The sequence below is a fragment of the Lepidochelys kempii genome, chromosome 1 (assembly GCF_965140265.1).
Source record: "Lepidochelys kempii isolate rLepKem1 chromosome 1, rLepKem1.hap2, whole genome shotgun sequence".
Taxonomy (NCBI): domain Eukaryota; kingdom Metazoa; phylum Chordata; order Testudines; family Cheloniidae; genus Lepidochelys; species Lepidochelys kempii.
Window position 1 is genome coordinate 348,027,411 of NC_133256.1, and position 20,104 is coordinate 348,047,514.

The 20,104-nt window shown below is 50.9% G+C and overlaps 1 protein-coding gene across 1 annotated transcript; it reads right to left on the reverse strand.

The window, feature by feature from the left end:
• Positions 1 to 1,195: 1,195 nt before the first annotated feature.
• LOC140905518 (interferon-induced protein with tetratricopeptide repeats 2-like) lies at positions 1,196 to 19,176 on the reverse strand. Its single transcript, XM_073328980.1, has 4 exons — positions 19,096 to 19,176; positions 16,403 to 16,623; positions 3,358 to 3,729; positions 1,196 to 3,099 (listed from the first exon to the last, which is right to left on the reverse strand). The coding sequence occupies exons 2-4, from the start codon at positions 16,405 to 16,407 to the stop codon at positions 2,073 to 2,075; spliced, it is 1,404 nt and encodes a 467-aa protein (XP_073185081.1). The 5' UTR covers positions 16,408 to 16,623; positions 19,096 to 19,176; the 3' UTR covers positions 1,196 to 2,072.
• Positions 19,177 to 20,104: the final 928 nt, after the last annotated feature.

Sequence of the window (20,104 nt, forward strand, 5' to 3'; positions counted from 1 at the left end):
CCACCTCCATGGGGCTGGCCCCAGCCGTTCGCCCAAAGTGCCCCTCACAGACTGTCACTGGACGTTCAAAGCCTGCTGACCTCCTGCTCGAGTCTGTCGCTGGTCACTGGAACCCTGTCTGCCCCCCCCCCGCCCCCCCGCACGGGGCTGGCATCTCCACTCCCCCCCCGTACGTTCCTCCGCACTGCATCCCACTTTTTAAGAAAAGTGGGCATTTGTCCCGTTTGCTCTTGCCAACTTGAGACAATGGGATAAATGTCCACTTTTGCCAAAAAAGTCAAGAGGGCCAGGTTGGGGCTTAATAAAAGGACAGTCCCAGTCACAACAGGACGAACGGTCAGCCTACGCTGCTCCTACAGTAGAGCAGACAGGAGGATGCCTCCTGCTGCCCCTCCCTGCATGCTGAGTGACCCCCCTTTCCTCCCGTAAATCCCTCACTCCCACCTTCATGAAACCCCTCTGCAGCCGTCCCTTTCATAGCGAGCGCTTGGCTCCTCCTTGAGCTGGGACCCTCGTCCGATGGACAGAGTTTGTCTGACACAGGGTCCTTTCTGCTCCTGCTTTAGTCAGTGGCAACCCCACCCGCTGCACTGATTGCAGCAGGCTCAGGATCAGGCCCTTAGACTGTGGTTGAGGAAGAGGCAATTCCCCTTTCTTTCATGCCAGGGTTGCTGGGTGCCCCCGCTCCCTTCTGCTGTTCCCTCCTATACCAGGGGCTCTGTGTGCCATGTAGAGCTGGAGGGTAGGTTTGCTTAGAGACGAGGATGGTCTCGCCGTCCCCTCTGAGTAGAAACAGCTGCTCAGTATCAGAAGCTAAACTCTCCTCTGTGGTGTTGCCTACAAAACACTTGACAATGGCTGGGTAGCTGGTGGGCTGAGACCACTGTCCATTTCGCTGACCAGTATTGTCTCTTTGTGCTCCCCCGTCTGTCTGCTGGTTCCCTCCTGTTGTCTCTTGTCTCAGACTGTGGACTCTTTGGGGCCAGACAGAATCAGGTCCTGGTCCACATCGTGTGGAGCTCCTAGGTGCTACCACAATACTGTAACCCAAACACCTCAAGTGTTCTGCTTCTGAGCAGCAACCCTTCCTGAAGTCTCTGAATCAGAGATCGACAGGAGGTTACTAATCCCTTGCAGGTCCCCTCTGCACCCGTCTGTCAGAGTTTGCCCAGGAAGAACGCCACCCACACTGCTGTTTGAATGTAAATGTTCCTTTAATTAGTGAGGGAGGATGTAAAGGGAGGAAGGGAAGGGAGGGGAATAACAATAGAACCTTAACTTAACATTCACACGCAGGCAAGCACACGAGGTGGTCATTGGAAACCTTCTACCTTAACTTCTCCACAGGTGACACGGCTGGATGATTGATTCCTAGCTGAGCTGGATCAGACGCCTCCTCTGACAAGGACCGCTGACGATGGAGTTCAGGTGAGCGTCCCTGACACCAGTTTCCCACCCTAACCCCTTTGTGCCATTGTGACTGCTAGTAAGAGCCTCCTCGAAGCGTCTGCGAGTGTGCTCCCCAACAAAACAACAAACCCAGACAACAACACACTCACCGGTAGCAGCAGCTGTCACAGGCTGACAGCTAGTCCCTGCTGTTACGGAGAGAGAGGTCCTGACTGCTGCTGTACTTAAAGTCACAGCTCAGCAGGCAGCAACCTTCTCCGTCTCCTGAGAAAGAGCCCCATCCCTACCCCACCGGCTTCCCTATATACCCTTCCCATTGCTAGGGCACTCCTTTCTTTGAGTCCCGCCCTGTGCCATTTGCACGGAACTGAAACTTCACAAACCCTATGTTCATGGACAATCTCAGGACACATAAACATATGACAACCATCACATAATAAAAACCTACACATAACCCTTATTAATTATGTACACGCACCCGACATGGATATGTCCCAAGCCTGCCCAATTTAATTAAGGGGCCTCGTTCTTTACAAGACAGGTAGCTAATAATAATTATAAGAAGCAGCAGCAGGATGTGCCGTGGTCTCAACTATTCAGGGGACCCAGAATCATTTGCAACACGAACGTCATTGTTACACAGGTGGGGAAAGTGACTTGCTTCAGAAGGAGGTCTTGCTGTGTCGAGAGAAGGGAAAGGATCCCCTGTTTTCTCCACATCTCCAGTCTCCTGCTCTGTTGTTACCACCAGTGGATCTCCCCATGTACCACGGACTTTCATTCTCTTGAATGAAGTCACGTATGGCCTCAGCCTCAGAGGTCTGGGAGCTCTGCTGGAATTCTCCTGCCACCTCTTCCAACCTGCTTTTCAGTTGTGGCCTCTCATTGTAGTTGTCTGGAATGGCAAAACCTGCTTTGTACATCTTAGCTGCCTCCCACACTGACTTTTGCTTGTAGAAGAGGAAATCCCCCCAGTGAAGGTAGACTGCCTGCTGACACCTCTTGCTGAGGCTGGGCATTTCACTTAGGAGATTGAGATAAATCTCTTCTTGGTAGTGAGGTGTGTTTTCTCCATACATTTCAGCTAAAGCCAGCCTTGAAAACACAGAGGCTGGATCTTTCTGCACAGCCTTTTTGAAGGCCTCAATAGCTGCTGCCAATATTTCTTCTCTGCCTGACTTGGCCTTCTCCAGTTGTTTCTTGTAGCAGACGCCAAGGTCATAGGGAAGGAGATGGTAAGTGGGGTTCAGCGAGATTGCTCGCTGTAGGATAGCAATTGCTTGTTCTGGGAATTCTGGTTGAAAGAACTTGGCTGCATTTCTCAGGACCTCAGGGTCCAGGCTATTCTGAACAACATCTTCTAAGAGGGCTTCGGCTTGCTGTCTATCACACTTCTTAAGGATCTTGTCTAAATACACCTTAGCTTCATAGTTTTGCTGCTGTTCATGGAGAATGGCAACCAACTGCTTTTTGGCTGCTTCCCGATGTACAGGCTTGTGTGAGTGAGTCCATGATGCAAAGACCGCAATTGCCAACCCAGCAAGAAATTCCCCATTTGCTTTGTCTTCTCTTAATGCCATTTGGAAACACGTTGTGGCTTCAATGCCATTGCGGAAGCCTGCTGCCAGGAGAGACCAGCCTTTCTGTGCATGTATCTCAGGGATCTGAGCTGCATGTGGAGAGCGGCTCAAGTTGCAGTGGGGGAGGTTTAGGTTGGATATTAGGAAAAACTTTTTCACTAAGAGGGTGGTGAAACACTGGAATGCGTTACCTAGGGAGGTGGTGGAATCTCCTTCCTTAGAAGTTTTTAATGTCAGGCTTGACAAAGTCCTGGCTGGGATGATTTAATTGGGGAGTGGTCCTGCTTTTGAGCAGGGGGTTGGACTAGATGACCTCCTGAGGTCCCTTCCAACCCTGATATTCTATGATTCTATGATTCTATGATTCTTCAGGGAGCTGCAGATCTTTCTAACCTTGTCCAGATAAAACTCAACCAAATCATAGTGGGCCAAGTGATAATAGATCCAGGCGTAGTTTCCATAAATGACCAGGACCTGCCGGGGGAAGTTATCTGGATGATCTCTTTGCAGAATCTCTTCGGCTTCTCTCAGGCTTTGCAGAGCGTCTTCATATTGCCCTTGCAGGTGGCAGAGATAAGCCTGCATGGCAAGGAGCGTGGGCTGGTTCTGGTAGTGAGTGTGGGCAATCCTGAGAGCCAGAGTTTGGAGGAGGTGAGCTGCATCTACCTTGTCTCTGATTTCAAAGTTCCAGGTGAAGTGGCACTGGAGGGCCTGCAGCTTCTCCTTCAGATGCAGGGTGCTGCAAAGAGAGGGGAAAATGAGACTCCATCTGGGCTGAATGAATTTCCACTACATGCTACAATCATTTACACAAAGGCTAGTTCCCAGCCCGCTGGCAGCGTAAAGCGAGTGTAAATGGAAAGGCCCCTTCGCACGGCCAGGGTGCTGTGAAATGGCCGCAGGGTGTGCCTACCCTGCAGTGAGAGGTGGGACCGTAGCATGGGCTGCCCTTCTGGCACTAGCTGTAACCTAGATATCACAGCTAAAAACAGCAGTGACGCATGGCAGCACGGGATCTGCAAGCCCGTCTGGCCCCCCGGGTATGTAGTATTGTTTCTAGCCCACATCACGGTCTGTGTCTCTGCGGCTTCACTGCTCGTTTTAGTCCCACTAGTTAGATTAAAGCTCGCACGGAGATGCCTACCTGAGCTAGACACACCTGTGACTGCACTGTAGCCATAACCTTAGTATCAGTGGGAACGGGGCCCACTCTAGTCAGTAGGCAGGAGAGAAATGTAATGGGGAGATTCTGAGGGTCGGCAGAATGTAAATATTCTTTCTCCGGACATTTAATTGTGGCAATCTAGGCCTGTTACACCCCTCCCCCTGCTGTGAGTCCTGTGTGCAGTGCAGATGTGGTCGCCCCATCTCAAAAAAGATATATTGGAATTGGAAAAGATTCAGAAAAACAAAATGATTAAGGATCTGGAATGGCTTCCATGTTAGAAGAGATTAATAAGACTGGTACTTTTCAGCTTGGAAAAGAGATGACTAAGGGGGGGGATGTGATTGAGGTCTATAAAATCATGACTGGTGTGGAGAAAGTAAATAAGGAAGTGTTATTTACTCCTTCTCATAACACAAAAACTAGGGGTCACCCAATGAAATGAATAGGCAGTAGGTTTAAAAGAATCAAAAGGACATATTTCTTCACACAACGCACAGACAACCTGTGGAACTCCTTGCCAGAGGATGTTGTGAAGGCCAAGACTATAAGAGGGTTCAGAGAAGAACTAGATAAATGCATGGAGGACAGGTCCCTCAATGGCTATGAGCCAGGATGGGCAGGGAGGGTGTCCCTAGCCCAGGGTTCTCACAAGACATTTTTGGTGGCCTCAGAGCGCAGCCACCAACTCTTGCTGGTGGCCGCACTGACACATTTTTCCTAAAAGACGTAATTAACTTTAGGGAAAAGCAATTAAATGTGCCTCACAGATTTACATCCAAATCAGTGTGATTTATATTTGTAGGGGGGTTGTTTTTTTTTGCAGAGTCAATAACAAAAATAACACTGTCTCCTCCCATCCCCTCACCCCACCATGCAGGGCTTTTAATGGGTCCTGGGGCTTGCTGTGCAAAGTGATATCCTGTATATTTGTTTATATCGTAGCTCCCTGGGAGGCTATGGAAAGTGATAAGTGCTATTAAGAAACACACAGGTATCCCTTTTCACAGATAGCTAGTAAGTCTGCTGTGAAAAGTGATACTTGCACGTTTGGTAATATCACTTTTCTCAGCAAGCCCCAGGACCCATTAAACCCTGGATGTGAGGGGGCAAAGGGGGAGGCAGCAGGAGCCAGAGGCGATGGTGGGATGGGTGCAGGGCCGGGGGAGGCTGCAGGGTACTGGGGGGGCGGGGGAGAGGGCAGGATGGATGCCGGGGCTGTGGGAGGCAGCAAGGGTCCGGGGCAATGGGGGTGAGAGTGGATGTGAGGCCAGAAAGGCAGCAGGGTCCAGGGGCAAGGGGTGGGAATGGATACAGGGCTGGGGGAGGCAACAGGGGCCGGAGCAATGAGGGTCAGCGATGAGCCCCACTGTTGCGTGGCCAGAGCCAGGGCCAGGTGTCTGTTGCCATGCAGCCAAGGCTCAGTGTCTGAACCTGGAGCTGGGGACAGGACCTGCATGGCCGGAGCCAGGGATCGGAGCCGGCTGCCATGCACCCAGAGCTGTGGGTCAGCACCCAGGGCTATTGCCTGCCGCCGCGTGCCAGGGCTGAAGCCAGAGTCAGCGTCTGCCATTGAGTGGCTGGAGCCAGTGCTCGCTGCTGTGTGGCCAGGGGTCGGCACCTGGGGCCAGCTCCCGCCGCTACGTGGCAGGAGCCCAGGAACAGAGTTGTGGGTCGGTGCCTGGGGCCACGTGGCTGGAGCCCGGGGCCAGCGCCCGCCCCCGCACGGCCGGAATGGGGGCCAGAGGCAGTCTGAAGCTCTGCCGTCAGACCCAGGGGACAGCACCTGCTGCCCCATGGCCAGAGCCAGGGGTTGGTGCCCAAAGCTCGGCGGTTGGAGCCCACTGCCGTAAGGCTGGGGCTGGGGGTTGGTGCCTGTGGCCAGCGACTACCACTGCGCTCTTGGACCCCGGGACTGGAGCCAGGAACCAGAGCCCGTTGCCACCCAGCTGGAACCAGAGGCTGGACGCTGAAACCCCACAGCTGGAGGCCAGGGCTGTGTGGCTAGAGCTGGGGGGCGGGGGGTATCAGGGCCCGCTGCCCTGCGGTCAGAGCCTGGGGCCACACAGCCAGGTTCCTGAAGTCCCACTGCTGGAGCCTGCAGCCCAAACCCCTTTCCCCAAGGTGGGTCAAGAACTCGCCTCGCTCCTGCAGCGTTGTGCCCTACGTCTCTCCAGAGGTGGAGCAGGGCAGCACATCCAGGTGTGACAAGGAGGGAGAGGGAGGGGCCGATGCTTTGCGCCCCCGGAGGCTGTCGTAGCCACACAAAAAGCCCCTGGTGGATGCATGCAGCCACAGTGCCCGTAGTTGAGAAACGTTGCCCTGGCCTCTGTTTGCCAGACGCTGGGAATGGGCGACAGGAGCTGGATCACTTGGGGATTCCCTGGTCTGCTCATTCCCTCTGGGGCACCTGGCACTGGCCACTGTCGGCGGACAGGAGACTGGGCTGGATGGACCTTCAGTCTGATCCAGTCTGGCCGTTCTTATGTACTTCTCCCATCAGCTGGCTCTTGGCAGCTGCAGCAGTGGTCACTGGAGCTGCTATCAATATTCTGCAAATTGCTATTTTTCACCAGCCAGGCTCCTTTACACCATGAACCCCCCTGCACATACACTGGGGGGAAACAGGACCCATCAAACCTCATACACATTATGCTCTAAAAGTGACCTAAACTAGTCGTTCTATACCAGTGCTGTCCTTGTTCTCCCTCTGGCCCAGGAGCTCTCCCAAGCCCCAGCTGACTGGGGGAAGGGACGACGGGTCTCCCAATGTGCAGTTTTGTACTTGCTGAATGAGTGTTTGAAAGCGTCGGGCCGACAGAAGGTGCTGTGGAAACGCTCAGTGTCATTGCCACCACTGAGAAATCCACGTCAGATGATGCTGAGGGAGGTAGGGAAGACGGAACTGTTAAGGAAAAGTTAGCACATGTGACTCCATTCTGGTTTGGGGTCCACCATTGTCTAAAAGCAAGCACATCATACACCAGGAGGAGTGATCCTTATGTAAGCAGTGTCAGGATGAGCTCCACCCTGACATCTGGTGGTGAGGTGTGGCAAGTTGTGGAAAAGAACTTCAGGGGCCGATCTCATTTGCATAGGCACACCCACCACGCCTAGAATGAGACCATAGCTGCCCAAATGGTCACTTTGGCTGCTGTGGGATCCCCAGTGTCTCTGTTATTGGGGCAGGAAGAATAAATTGTTATTACCCTGATTATGGGAACTGTGCTTGGAACTGTACGTGGCCTTTTGTTACGATGGAGGGATTCACCATCATCTAAGTAGCACTCGCTAGGCAAGGGTCATGGGTTCCAAAACTGTGTGAAGGGAGAGAGGCTGGGGACAAGTATTAATACTTGGTGGCATGGGCCCCTTGGTGAGGGCCTTACATGCTAATTGCACTTCCTCCTCTCTCCACTGTGGAATATCAGAGCTAATTTTGATTTCATTAGAAGTCTAGTTATAGGCTGCTGAGCTCACTTTGGGCTGACAGTGCACCAGCACTGGGGCTCCCCTATTATAAGCTGAATTCACCTAAGCGCTGAAATCACTGAGTGTTGTGTTAAGTAGTGGGGGAGCCTGAAGATATATTGTGGAGCAGTTTGCGGGACGGCTGGCGAAGCAGTTCGACACGGAGCAGTGTGTGGATGGCAGGAGTTGCTTGTGGGCCGTGGAGCTGAGCGAAGGAGTTTGTGGGGCGGCTGGCGGAGCGGAGCGCAGCTGAGCGAAGGAGTTCGTGGGGCGGCTGGCGGAGCGGAGTGCAGCTGCGCGAAGGAGTTTTGTGGGGCGGCTGGTGGAGCGGAGTGCAGCTGCGCGAAGGAGTTTTGTGGGGCGGCTGGCGGAGCGGAGCGGAGCGGAGCGCCGCTATGGAGCTATGGGGCGGTTAGCTTCAGATCACGTAAGGTGCCTCTTACCCCCGTCCCATTTCCACCCAGGTTGGGAGGTAAAGCTCCGCCGATAAACTTTCGAACTCTGGGGCTGCCCTGACCAGGGACAGAGACTTTTGGGGCATTGGACTTTTGGGGTTGCTGGACTCAAGAACCAAAGGGAAAAGGGCATGCCCCAATTTGCCTGGGGTGGGGTTGTTTTTGCTCATGGGTTGTGTTATGAATCCGGTTGGTGGTGTTTCCCCAACATAATGCCACATTGTTTCTCTCTGTTATTAAAAGACTTTTGCTACACTCAGACTCTGTGCTTGCGAGAGGGGAAGTATCGCCTCTTGGAGGCGCCCAGTGGGGGTGGTATATATTTGTCCCAGGTCACTGGGTGGGGGCTCGAGCCGGTTTGCATTGTGTTATTGGAATGGATCCCCTAGATATTGAACCCGGCCCTTGTTGCTGCCAACTCTGACGGGCAGAAGGGTTACATTTTTGGGGGCTCGTCCGGGATGCCTGGGTCAGTACCCCTCGCAAGCACCTGTTGAGTGATCCACTACATTGGGAAACAATTTATATATTTTTTTTTTGTGCTTATATTTTGAGGAAATTACTGTTTGTATAATGGCTAATATGTCAGGTTTGTTGGGCCCTGGCTCAGCAGCTTCTAGCTCGGAGGCTGCAGCCTCGGCTGATGATTGGACAAAAGCTCTGGGGCAAATATTGGAAAAGGTTGCGCTGCCCCATGCTGAGTCAGACTCTTGTCGTAAGTTAAGATTATTTGCTGGGGAGGAGGAGTTTGAACCCTGGTTAGAGCATACCACTGAAATGCTGCAAGAGTGGGCCGTACCAGATGCAGAAAAGCGAAGATGCCTTATAGAGAGCCTTGGCGGCCCAGCATTAGATGTGATTCGCACCCTGAAGCTCATTGACCCTGGGGTCAGTGTGAAGGACTGCCTAGAGGCCCTTGAACACAACTTTGGGAGCGTAGAGGGCCCTGAAGACAGCTACTGTAAGTTCCTTAATTCCCGACAACAAAAGGGCGAGAAGGCTTCAGCCTACATACAGAGACTGGAGAGACTGCTTCAGAGAGCTGTCATGAGGGGAGCAGTGACTGCTGAGCAGATGGATCAGACCAGACTGGCTCAAATTGTAAGAGGAACTCAGTATCAGAACCCAATTCTACTTCATCTCCGGCTAAGAGAACGACGGGAACATCCCCCAAGTTACTCCCAGCTGATAAAAGAGGTCCGAGAGGAGGAAGAAAGGCAGGCTGCCAGTGAGTTTTGGGAAGCCCAAACATCGGAGCCAGCCAGCACAACACCACTGCAAATGGCCAGTGTACTGATGGTGAGCACCAGAGAGGAACTTGCCCAACAAATGCAGGTCCTGACGGAACGGATAGCTGAGCTGCAAAGTACCGTTGACCGAGTTAAGACTTCTAGGAATAAGAAGCCTCAAACTGTGGCGATTGAGAAGCCCGCACTTAGAGCCACCATCCCCCCCAGGCGAAGGGGGAAAGGTCAATTCTTCTGCTACCGATGTGGTCAGGATGGACACAGTGCTGCCAAGTGCCGTAATGAAGAAAACCCCTCCTTAGTGTATGGAAAGCTGAGGATCAGTTGGGAGAGATCCGGTAGCTGCCAGAGGGTCTGGGGACGGGGACCCCCCAGGTCTGCAGGATTTGAAGATTCCCCCAGAAAAGACTGTCCAGCTGGGATCCCTGCAGGACTGATAGGGCCTCGAGCAGAGGTCATGGTGAGGATCGAAGGGGTGGAGTGTAAAGCGGTGCTTGACACTGGATCTCAAGTGACTATTATATTTCAGTCATTCTACCAACAGATGCTTAGGCACCTGCCTATACAGCCACTGACTGGCCTTGGCCTATGTGGCCTCAGCATGGATGAATACCCCTATCAAGGGTATGTCATAGTGCACCTGGAATTCCCAGAGGAGGTTGCTGGGGTGAGAGAAGAGGTAGACACAGCTGCCTTAATATGCCCTGACCCTAAAGGGACTTCTGATGTGTCTGTGCTAATAGGGACCAACTCCAGTCTCTTCAAGGTACTCGCGGATTACTGCAGAAGGCGGGCTGGGGACCAGTACCTGAATACCCTGATGATCCATACGCTTTGTGCTGAAGCCTATAGGAAAATTGAGAGCGCTAAAAGGGACACATCTGAGCTACCGCTTGGGGCACTGAAGTACGCGGGCACAACCCCCTTAGTAGTGCCTGCAAGGACGGAGCAAGAAGTGCTTGTCATGAGTACCTGTCTGAAAGGCAGTAAAGGGACGTTAGCAATGATAGAGCAGCCGATGGGAGGAGAGCTCCCTGAAGGAGTGCTGGTCCCCAGTGGAGTCATAACCCTACCTGCTGAAGCCCAGGAAAGGGTGACTATACTGATTGCTAATGAAACGAGTCGTGATATTTTTGTGAAGCAAGGACAAAAGATAGCAGACCTCTTTGAGCCTGAGTCGATTGTAAAACCCCAGTATGAAACTCCAGTTCCGGCAATAGACCCAGCAAAGTTTGACTTTGGAGATTCACCAGTGTCCGAGGACTGGAAAGATCGCCTGAGGAAGAAACTTTGTGAAAGATCCAAGGTGTTCTCACTGCATGAGTGGGATGTGGGATGTGCAAAAGGAGTAGAGCACAATATCAGACTACATGACTCTCGACCTTTCAGGGAGAGATCTAGGAAGATTGCTCTCTCTGAGATGGAAGATGTGCGACATCATCTTCAGGAGCTGGCTGCGAATGGCATCATTACAGAGTCCCGCAGCCCATACGCCTCACCCATTGTGGTAGTCCGCAAAAAGAATGGGAAAATCCGGATGTGTATTGACTACCGCACCCTAAACAGCCGTACAGTGGTCGACCAGTACACTATGCCTCGAGTGCAAGACGCCTTAGACTGTTTGCTGGGAAGCCAGTGGTTCTCTGTGTTGGATCTTCGAAGTGGATACTACCAGATCCCTCTGGGAGAAGAAGATAAGGAGAAGACAGCCTTCATCTGCCCATTAGGGTTTTATCAGTTCGAACGCATGCCCCAAGGGATTTCTGGAGCACCTGCCACCTTTCAACGTCTCATGGAGAAAGTTGTGGGAGACATGAATTTACTGCAAGTGTTAGTTTATTTGGATGACCTGATTGTGTTTGGAAGAACCTTAGAGGAGCATGAAGAAAGACTTCTTAAAGTGCTTGATAGGTTGGAGGATTATGGTCTGAAGCTTTCAATTGACAAATGCCAGTTCTGCAGAACCTCAGTGAAGTATGTGGGTCACATTGTGTCCCAAGAAGGTGTGAGTACTGATCCTGATAAAATAGAAGCACTCACTACATGGCCACGTCCAAGTAACTACAGAGAACTCAAGACCTTCCTTGGATTTAGTGGCTACTACCGCAGATTTGTGAAAAACTATGCTACGATTGTAAAGCCTCTGAATGATCTTACCAGGGGACATCAGTCCAGCAAGAACAAATCTAAGTCCAAGAATAAGGGGAGGTCCCCAAAGCCTCCTGTGCAGAGACACAATGGCCCCTTTGCACCATTTGGGCCACGGTGGGATGAGAGATGTGAAAGGGCTTTTCAAGAAATCATTACTTGCCTAACTCATGCTCCAGTCCTAGTTTTTGCTGACCCAAGCAAACCATTTATCCTGCATACTGATGCCAGTTTGGAGGGTCTGGGAGCAGTCCTGTACCAGGAAGTGGAAGGCAAATGTAAACCTGTAGCCTTTGCCAGCCGAGGATTGTCTGATAGTGAAACTCGCTATCCCACCCACAAGCTGGAGTTTTTGGCCTTGAAATGGGCCATCACTGAGAAATTTCGAGACTACTTGTATGGTGCTCAGTTCCAGGTGTGGACAGACAACAATCCACTGACTTATGTGTTAACAAGTGCTAAGCTGGATGCTACAGGGCAGAGATGGGTGGCCGCCTTGGCTAGCTATGAGTTCAGCATTCAGTACCGATCAGGGAGAAGCAATGTAGATGCAGATGCATTGTCCAGGCGTCCGCAGGCTCCAGAAGTTGCTGTGATACCCACAGATGGAGTGAGAGCTATTTGCAGTGTGAGTCGCCGAGAGCCAGAGGCCCGTGAAGACTTTCAGGGATGTGTTGCAGAAGCTTTGGGCCTGCCCCCTGAATGCATGCCTTCTGCTTCGGTGAACTATATTGCATTAGACCAATCTCCTTTGCCCATGCTCAATGCGGCTGACTGGCAAGAAGCCCAGCGGCAAGATATTGACATTCGTGATACACTACTTGCCAAAAGGGAGGGGCGAAGCCCAACTGCGGTTGTCCCACCTAACCCGGAGGGTAAACTACTATTGAGAGAATGGACCAAACTAAAACTGATTCAGGGAGTGCTACACCGAATGACCACTGACCCTTTACAAAAACAACGAGCACAACTAGTACTGCCAAAAAAGTACAGAGCCCTGGCCATGAGGGCCCTGCATGATGACTTTGGGCATTTAGGGATGGAGAGGACCCTGGAACTTATTCGTAGTAGGTTCTATTGGCCCCGAATGGCTGAAGATGTTCGCAGGAAATGTGAGACTTGCGCTCGATGTGTTCAAAGGAAAACTCTGCCCACGAGGGCTGCATATCTCAAGAACATCACCAGCAACAAACCTTTGGAGTTGGTATGCATTGATTTCTTGTCTGTAGAGGTAGACAAGAGGAATGTTGGAAACATTCTAGTAGTGACTGACCATTTTACACGGTATGCACAAGCATATCCCACACGTGATCAGAGGGCCACCACCGTTGCTCGAGTATTGTGGGACAAATATTTCTCAGTCTATGGATTCCCGGCTCGGATACACTCTGATCAGGGGCGGGATTTTGAGAGTCACCTTCTGAAGGAGGTGCTGAAGATAGCAGGAATTAAAAAGTCTAGGACAACGCCTTATCACCCCCAAGGTGATCCTCAGCCAGAGAGGTTCAATCGAACCCTATTAGATATGTTGGGAACTTTGCGACCAGAGCAGAAGGCAACCTGGAGCCAGCATGTCGCATTTCTGGTGCATGCCTACAATGCCACAAAGAACGATGCTACGGGAGTCACCCCATATCTCTTGATGTTTGGGCGAGAACCAAGATTACCCATAGACTTGTGCTTTGGTGTATCAGAGGATGGAGATAGCTATGAAACTCATCAGCAATATGTATCCCGACTAAGAGAAAAGCTGCGGGATGCTTATCGCTTAGCTACCGCTGCGGCTCGGAAGAACGCAGACCGCAACAAACATCGATATGATGCTAGAGTGCGTTCGCAGGAGCTCCAGCCGGGGGACAGAGTCCTGCTGCGAAATTTGGGTATTGCTGGCAAACACAAGATAGCTGACAGATGGAAGGCAATACCTTACCTGGTGATGGAAAAGCTGGGAGATCTGCCGGTCTACAAGATCAAACCTGAAGACGGTCCAGGGCAAATAAAGACGGTGCATAGAAACCTTTTGCTCCCTGTGGGGGAATTGGTAAGCACCCCTTGTGAGATGGGCCACGGCAGGGCCGCCGGGCAGAACAGAGGTGCTAGACCAAAGCCGCCATCCAACACAGACAGTGGGCCCCCTGCAGCTAACTTACCCCTATTCTGCACATCTGAGAGTGAGTCTGAGGAGGAAGACACAACCCTGGTGTATCCTGGGATGGAGACAAGATTTCAGTCTCGATCAGCTGAACCAAACAAGAGTTTTCCCTCTTCCGCCCTAAACCCAATGGCGGAACTATTTAGGCCCCTTTCTGATACCCCGGTGCTGCTGATGAGACCCCCCTGTGACGACACACACAGGTTATTGGACAATGGGGACAGACAGGTAGAGGATGTCCTGGGCACCTTGGACCCTCCAGCGTTAGAACTAGGAGTGCAGGGGCCTACACCAGTAGCCGAGGGACCCTCCAGGGAAGCCTCTCCATCCGTCACTCAAGAGGATGTTCCCCTTACTTCGGCAACAGAGATTCTCAATAGACGAGACAGGGTGATAAGACCAGTGAAACGGTTAACTTATGATGCACCTGGGGTGACTAGTGAGGAGCCAATACATTTAGCACACAGGCTTGTGGAAGCTAAAGTGGGCTTCCTGAGGCCCTTTGGAGGAAACCAATGAGTTGGTATAAAGGGAGTGTGATTTGTCGGGACGACAAAGTCTCGGCTGGGGGGAGGATGTAAGCAGTGTCAGGATGAGCTCCACCCTGACATCTGGTGGTGAGGTGTGGCAAGTTGTGGAAAAGAACTTCAGGGGCCGATCTCATTTGCATAGGCACACCCACCACGCCTAGAATGAGACCATAGCTGCCCAAATGGTCACTTTGGCTGCTGTGGGATCCCCAGTGTCTCTGTTATTGGGGCAGGAAGAATAAATTGTTATTACCCTGATTATGGGAACTGTGCTTGGAACTGTACGTGGCCTTTTGTTACGATGGAGGGATTCACCATCATCTAAGTAGCACTCGCTAGGCAAGGGTCATGGGTTCCAAAACTGTGTGAAGGGAGAGAGGCTGGGGACAAGTATTAATACTTGGTGGCATGGGCCCCTTGGTGAGGGCCTTACATGCTAATTGCACTTCCTCCTCTCTCCACTGTGGAATATCAGAGCTAATTTTGATTTCATTAGAAGTCTAGTTATAGGCTGCTGAGCTCACTTTGGGCTGACAGTGCACCAGCACTGGGGCTCCCCTATTATAAGCTGAATTCACCTAAGCGCTGAAATCACTGAGTGTTGTGTTAAGTAGTGGGGGAGCCTGAAGATATATTGTGGAGCAGTTTGTGGGACGGCTGGCGAAGCAGTTCGACACGGAGCAGTGTGTGGATGGCAGGAGTTGCTTGTGGGCCGTGGAGCTGAGCGAAGGAGTTCGTGGGGCGGCTGGCGGAGCGGAGCGCAGCTGAGCGAAGGAGTTCGTGGGGCGGCTGGTGGAGCGGAGTGCAGCTGCGCGAAGGAGTTTTGTGGGGCGGCTGGCGGAGCGGAGCGGAGTGCCGCTATGGAGCTATGGGGCGGTCAGCTTCAGATCACGTAAGGTGCCTCTTACCCCCGTCCCATTTCCACCCAGGTTGGGAGGTAAAGCTCCGCCGATAAACTTTCGAACTCTGGGGCTGCCCTGACCAGGGACAGAGACTTTTGGGGCATTGGACTTTTGGGGTTGCTGGACTCAAGAACCAAAGGGAAAAGGGCATGCCCCAATTTGCCTGGGGTGGGGTTGTTTTTGCTCATGGGTTGTGTTATGAATCCGGTTGGTGGTGTTTCCCCAACATAATGCCACATTGTTTCTCTCTGTTATTAAAAGACTTTTGTTACACTCAGACTCTGTGCTTGCGAGAGGGGGAGTATTGCCTCTTGGAGGCGCCCAGCGGGGGTGGTATATATTTGTCCCAGGTCACTGGGTGGGGGCTCGAGCCGGTTTGCATTGTGTTATTGGAATGGATCCCCTAGATATTGAACCCGGCCCTTGTTGCTGCCAACTCTGACGGGCAGAAGGGTTACACTTAGATACTGAATCCCTGTGAAAATCCTCCTCCTTGTCTCCAGCCTGCCTTGACTCCCAGTATCTGTTTTTTGTCAGTCTCTAATTCCTTGTCTCTTGGCCTTTGATGTGAGGCCTCCCATCCTGATAATAAAGGTTACTGATGCATGGCTTTAGGACCATGTTGTGTAATTAACATACTGGTTTAGCAGGAGGAATGCACCAAGCAGGGATAGGTGGTAGATAAGACAAGGGTTTGTTTATTGGCTAAGGTTTCCGATGCACGAAGGCAACATGCTTTGCTAAAAAGTATATAACCTTTGTATAATCTGTACTCAGGGTCCCCTCCTGGCTAGCGGGGGGCACCACGCTCGAGCGTAATAAACTTAGTGTCTTTTGGGAACTCTGCAGTTGTGGACTTTGTTTATGTGCCTCAGCCTAGATTCGAACTGTGCGTGACCCATCAGGTATAATTCGCAGCATTGGTGTGCGTGTCCTACCAGGTGTAATTCGTAGCATTAGTGTGCGTGTCCTACCAGGTGTAATTCACAGCAGTTGTGTGCGTGTCCTCTCAGGTGTAATTTGTAACAGAACTGACAGCTGGCGAGAAGCGGGTGCTCTCCAGACAGTTCCAGCAAGGTGAGCTTGCAGGAGAAGGATGTGAATAGCTAACTCTTGTTAAATGGCCGAGATTGCACTTTATCCAGTGAGTCACCAGCCTGGAGATTCAACACGGCTGCAGAATTATATGACATTGATCCCCACCCCCAGGCTCGGAGAAATAAAAGCCGGAGATTTACAGTCCCAGAAATTAGCAGAGAGAAGGTTCGAAAGCTGTCTGTATTTAGTCCTTGCTGGAAATGTCTCCCCCGCCCTCCCTGCCCAGCAACCCCAATGCTCCTACCTCATTGCGATCCGCTGAGTCCCAGCCCAGCCAGGGGAGGTGACGGCTCCTTTCACTGTCCCGAGTTTCTTCCCAAGTTGTGGAAGTGCCCGGTTCTGGGAGAGACCCGAGTTCTGCCCGGGCAGGATGGACTGTGGCCGCCCGGACGATGCTGCCCTTTATATGCAGGGCGGGTTCCTAGCTGGGGATCTCACTGGTTTGACTGGCGAGCTGCATTTCCACTGAAAGGGGGAGTAAGCAGGAGAAAAGGAAACAGAAACTTAACTTTCACTTCCACTTGTCATCTTCAATGTCCACTCAGCCTGAGTCGCCATCTGCAGCTCCCTGGGTCACATGGGACTAGTTATGGGTATGTGTGTGGGTGTGTGTATGCACGTACAATCCTGGCCTGGGCTTCCCAGCACACAGACGGGGTCACTCACCATTACCTCACTGTGGCGCGCTCCCTGCTACGCCCCCAACCAGCTCCACAGCCCCATGCAGCGAACAGGTTGGCCGTGTCCCGGCCCCCGGCCAGCCCTTCCCCACCACCGTGGGGTGTTCCTATCGCCCGGGTGGGAACACCGCCTGCGCTGCCCTGAACACAGGGGCTGTGGTTGTGTGCGGAGGATGGGCCCATAGCACAGAGGAGCTCTCCCTCACTCACTTCAAGGGCCCTGCAAAGGGCAGTGGGCAGCCCGGCCTACGCATGGTGACTGTGCGACCCCCGCCCCCTGCCTGGGGCACGGAGCAGCGAGGAGCAGAGGGCGATGACGGAGGCAGGGCAATTAGCCAAACGTTAGAGCTTTGTACCTGCTCCCCCAGGTCTCCTCCTCTCCCCGAACCCTCCCCCAGCTTTATCCGCGCAGGGTGCGACTTTCCAAAGGGGCCCCCCCCCCGGTTTAGACACCCAGGCCCCATTGGCTGCCAGCGTGATCCGTGCTCCTCAGTCACTTCAGCACTTTTGAAAATGCCTCCCCCACATACAAATTAAACCCTCTAAAGTGAGGAAATAATAGTCAGGTTCCCTGTGCAGCCTCATCTCTACTCTCTGCACGATGCATCGTGGTGCACGCTTCAATTACACGATCGTGTCTATTGCTGCAGGGTCCCCGCCTCGTTCACTGTGCTGTGCGGACATGGTAGGATAAATATAAAATTAAAGAATTAAAGTTACCTTAAGTTTGGTTAAGGAAATGTGTGTGTTGTAAAGAAAGGCCTTGACTAGCAAGTAGAAAGACCATGAAAATAATGAGTTATAAGGCAAGTAGGAATGTAGGGAGAATGTCTGGTTCAAATAATAACTCACGAGATAAGACAATGTTCTCAAGCAGGGGTACACGTACCCTGGGGGTACTCAGAGGTCTTCCAGGGGTTACATCAACTCATCTAGACATTGGCCTAGTTTTCACAGAATCATAGAATATCAGGGTTGGAAGGGACCTCAGGAGGTCATCTAGTCCAACCCCCTGCTCAAAAGCAGGACCCATCCCCAATTAAATCATCCCAGCCAGGGCTTTGTCAAGCCTGACCTTAAAAACTTCTAAGGAAGGAGATTTTATAGCAGGCTACATAAAAAGCACTAGCGAAGTCAGTACAAACTAAAATTTCATACACACAATGACTTGTTTATACGGCTCTATATATTATGCACCGAAAGGTAAGTAAAATATTTACATTCCAGTTGATTTATTTGATAATTCTATGGTAAAAATGAGAAAGTCAGCCATTTGTCAGGAATAGTGCGTTGAGACACTTTCGTATTTTTATGGCTGATTTTGTAAGCAAATCGTTTTTAAATGAGGTGAAACTTGGGGGTACTCAAGACAAATAGGACTCCTGAAAGGGGGACAGTCATCTGGAAAGGTTGAGAGCCCCTGAGATAAGGGGCTGTTTCTAAAAATAAGGCTTCTGATTGATAGGAGGTGGCTGTAAAGGGTTTTAAATAAGACAAAAAGAAACTGTCTTAAGAAGAGGCAACACAAACTTTCCCACCGCACATACCAGTGTTATCTTAACAATTCGGGCACTGTGAGCCCAGGCGGAATGGAAAATCTGCTGATCAGCAAGCAAGAGGGGTGCCTTGGGAGAAAAGGAGGCTACAAAATGTATCTGGATTAAGACTGGAAATAAGGGTGAATTGTCTCAAATTGGTTTGAAGCCAAAGTCAATCATTGGCAATGACAATTACATTGTTTATTAGTGGGTATAAAAAGAGTTATGAATTGGAGGGTTCTTTGTGAGACTCTCGCTGATCCCCCTGGGTCATGCCAGAATGAGAAAGTCATCCCCAGGTCTGGCCTATTTGTAAGTATACTGATCACATGCTTATGAATACTTAGTTACTGTATTGGGTGTCGTGACAGCTTAGTTTCAGGCTGTCAAGCGTATTTAGAGCAATTGTATAAAATACCATTGGCCTTTGGACTAAATAAAGGGGCATATGGTTAAATTAGTGTCTGGTGGTCTCCTGTATTAATACGTTCTACTATTTTTAATTCATTCCAACACCCACCCCCTGCCCAAGTTCTGTTACCTATCAATGAGGCCCTGCTGGGCCCTGCCAAAACCATCTGGCAGACGCCAGCATCAATAGCACCCACATGCAAAAGAGCCAATAAAAAACACTACGTCCCAGCTAAGGACTCTGAATTTTTGTTTACTCATCCTGCACCCAACGCTCTGGTTGTGGAGAGACCACGAGTTATACCTACCTTGAAAAGTGGAAGAGATTTAGCCTTTGGTGTGATCAGTGACATTTTCCACTTGGTCGAAAACCAGCAAGCCGTTAAACTATTACGGTGTGTGTCTCAGAAAACTTCACTGAACCTTGGCTCTCCCCTTTTACATTTTGATAATTTAAGGATGATGCCTGGGTTGCTATTTCTGGATCACTGTTTCTGGAGCACTGTTACTAATCCTTCTCGGGAACTCTGGAAAACTAAATATTATAGAAAGGTTTTATTTGTTTCCTAAACTTAAAGCTGGCCTGTCAAAATGCAAGATCTGTTACCGAGCAACAATAATCACAAATTGTTTTAATAAAAAAGTTGCAATCTGAAATAAATTAACTACTGTTTTCAGTGTCATTAGTTCGACTTTCTGCAAGGTCACTTAATTCAGCTTTGTTCATTGCGGTAATCGGATTCTCAGGTGTTGCATGTATCCCCTCTTGATCCTGCCAGGCAACCAGCAGCTGCTTCGCTCTCATCTTCACATCCTCACTATCTGACTCAATCTGTCTTATATCAGAGTCCTTCATTCCCAAGTAGGGGGCCAGAGTCTTCCACTGTTCTCCAACCTTGTTAGCAAACGATTCAATTTGTTCCCCTGTCATGGGTTTGTCTCGTTGTACATCTGGACTTTCATTGTTTTCCTTTAATAAAGCATCATTATCTTCCTCATCTTCATCCTCTCCTGTTTTTATTTCTTCAGAAGGAGGAGGCAACTCCTTGGCTAATTTGATTACCATGTTTTCTAAGTATTCTGGTAAACTCTTAAATTGTTCATTGGTTGGCTGGAAGAAGTGGGGACTTCTGCGTGCTAGTAATCTTAATGCTCTCCATCCATAATTACAGTTGTTCACAGCCTTATACTCATTTTCAGCCATGTCTTCAGGATCTGCCTACTCAATAGCCTCTTCAAAGAACTCCTCCAGTGTCGGCATATATTCCCTAGTCTCAGATTTACAGGCTCCCATGTTGTCCGGACATAAATTCCAAA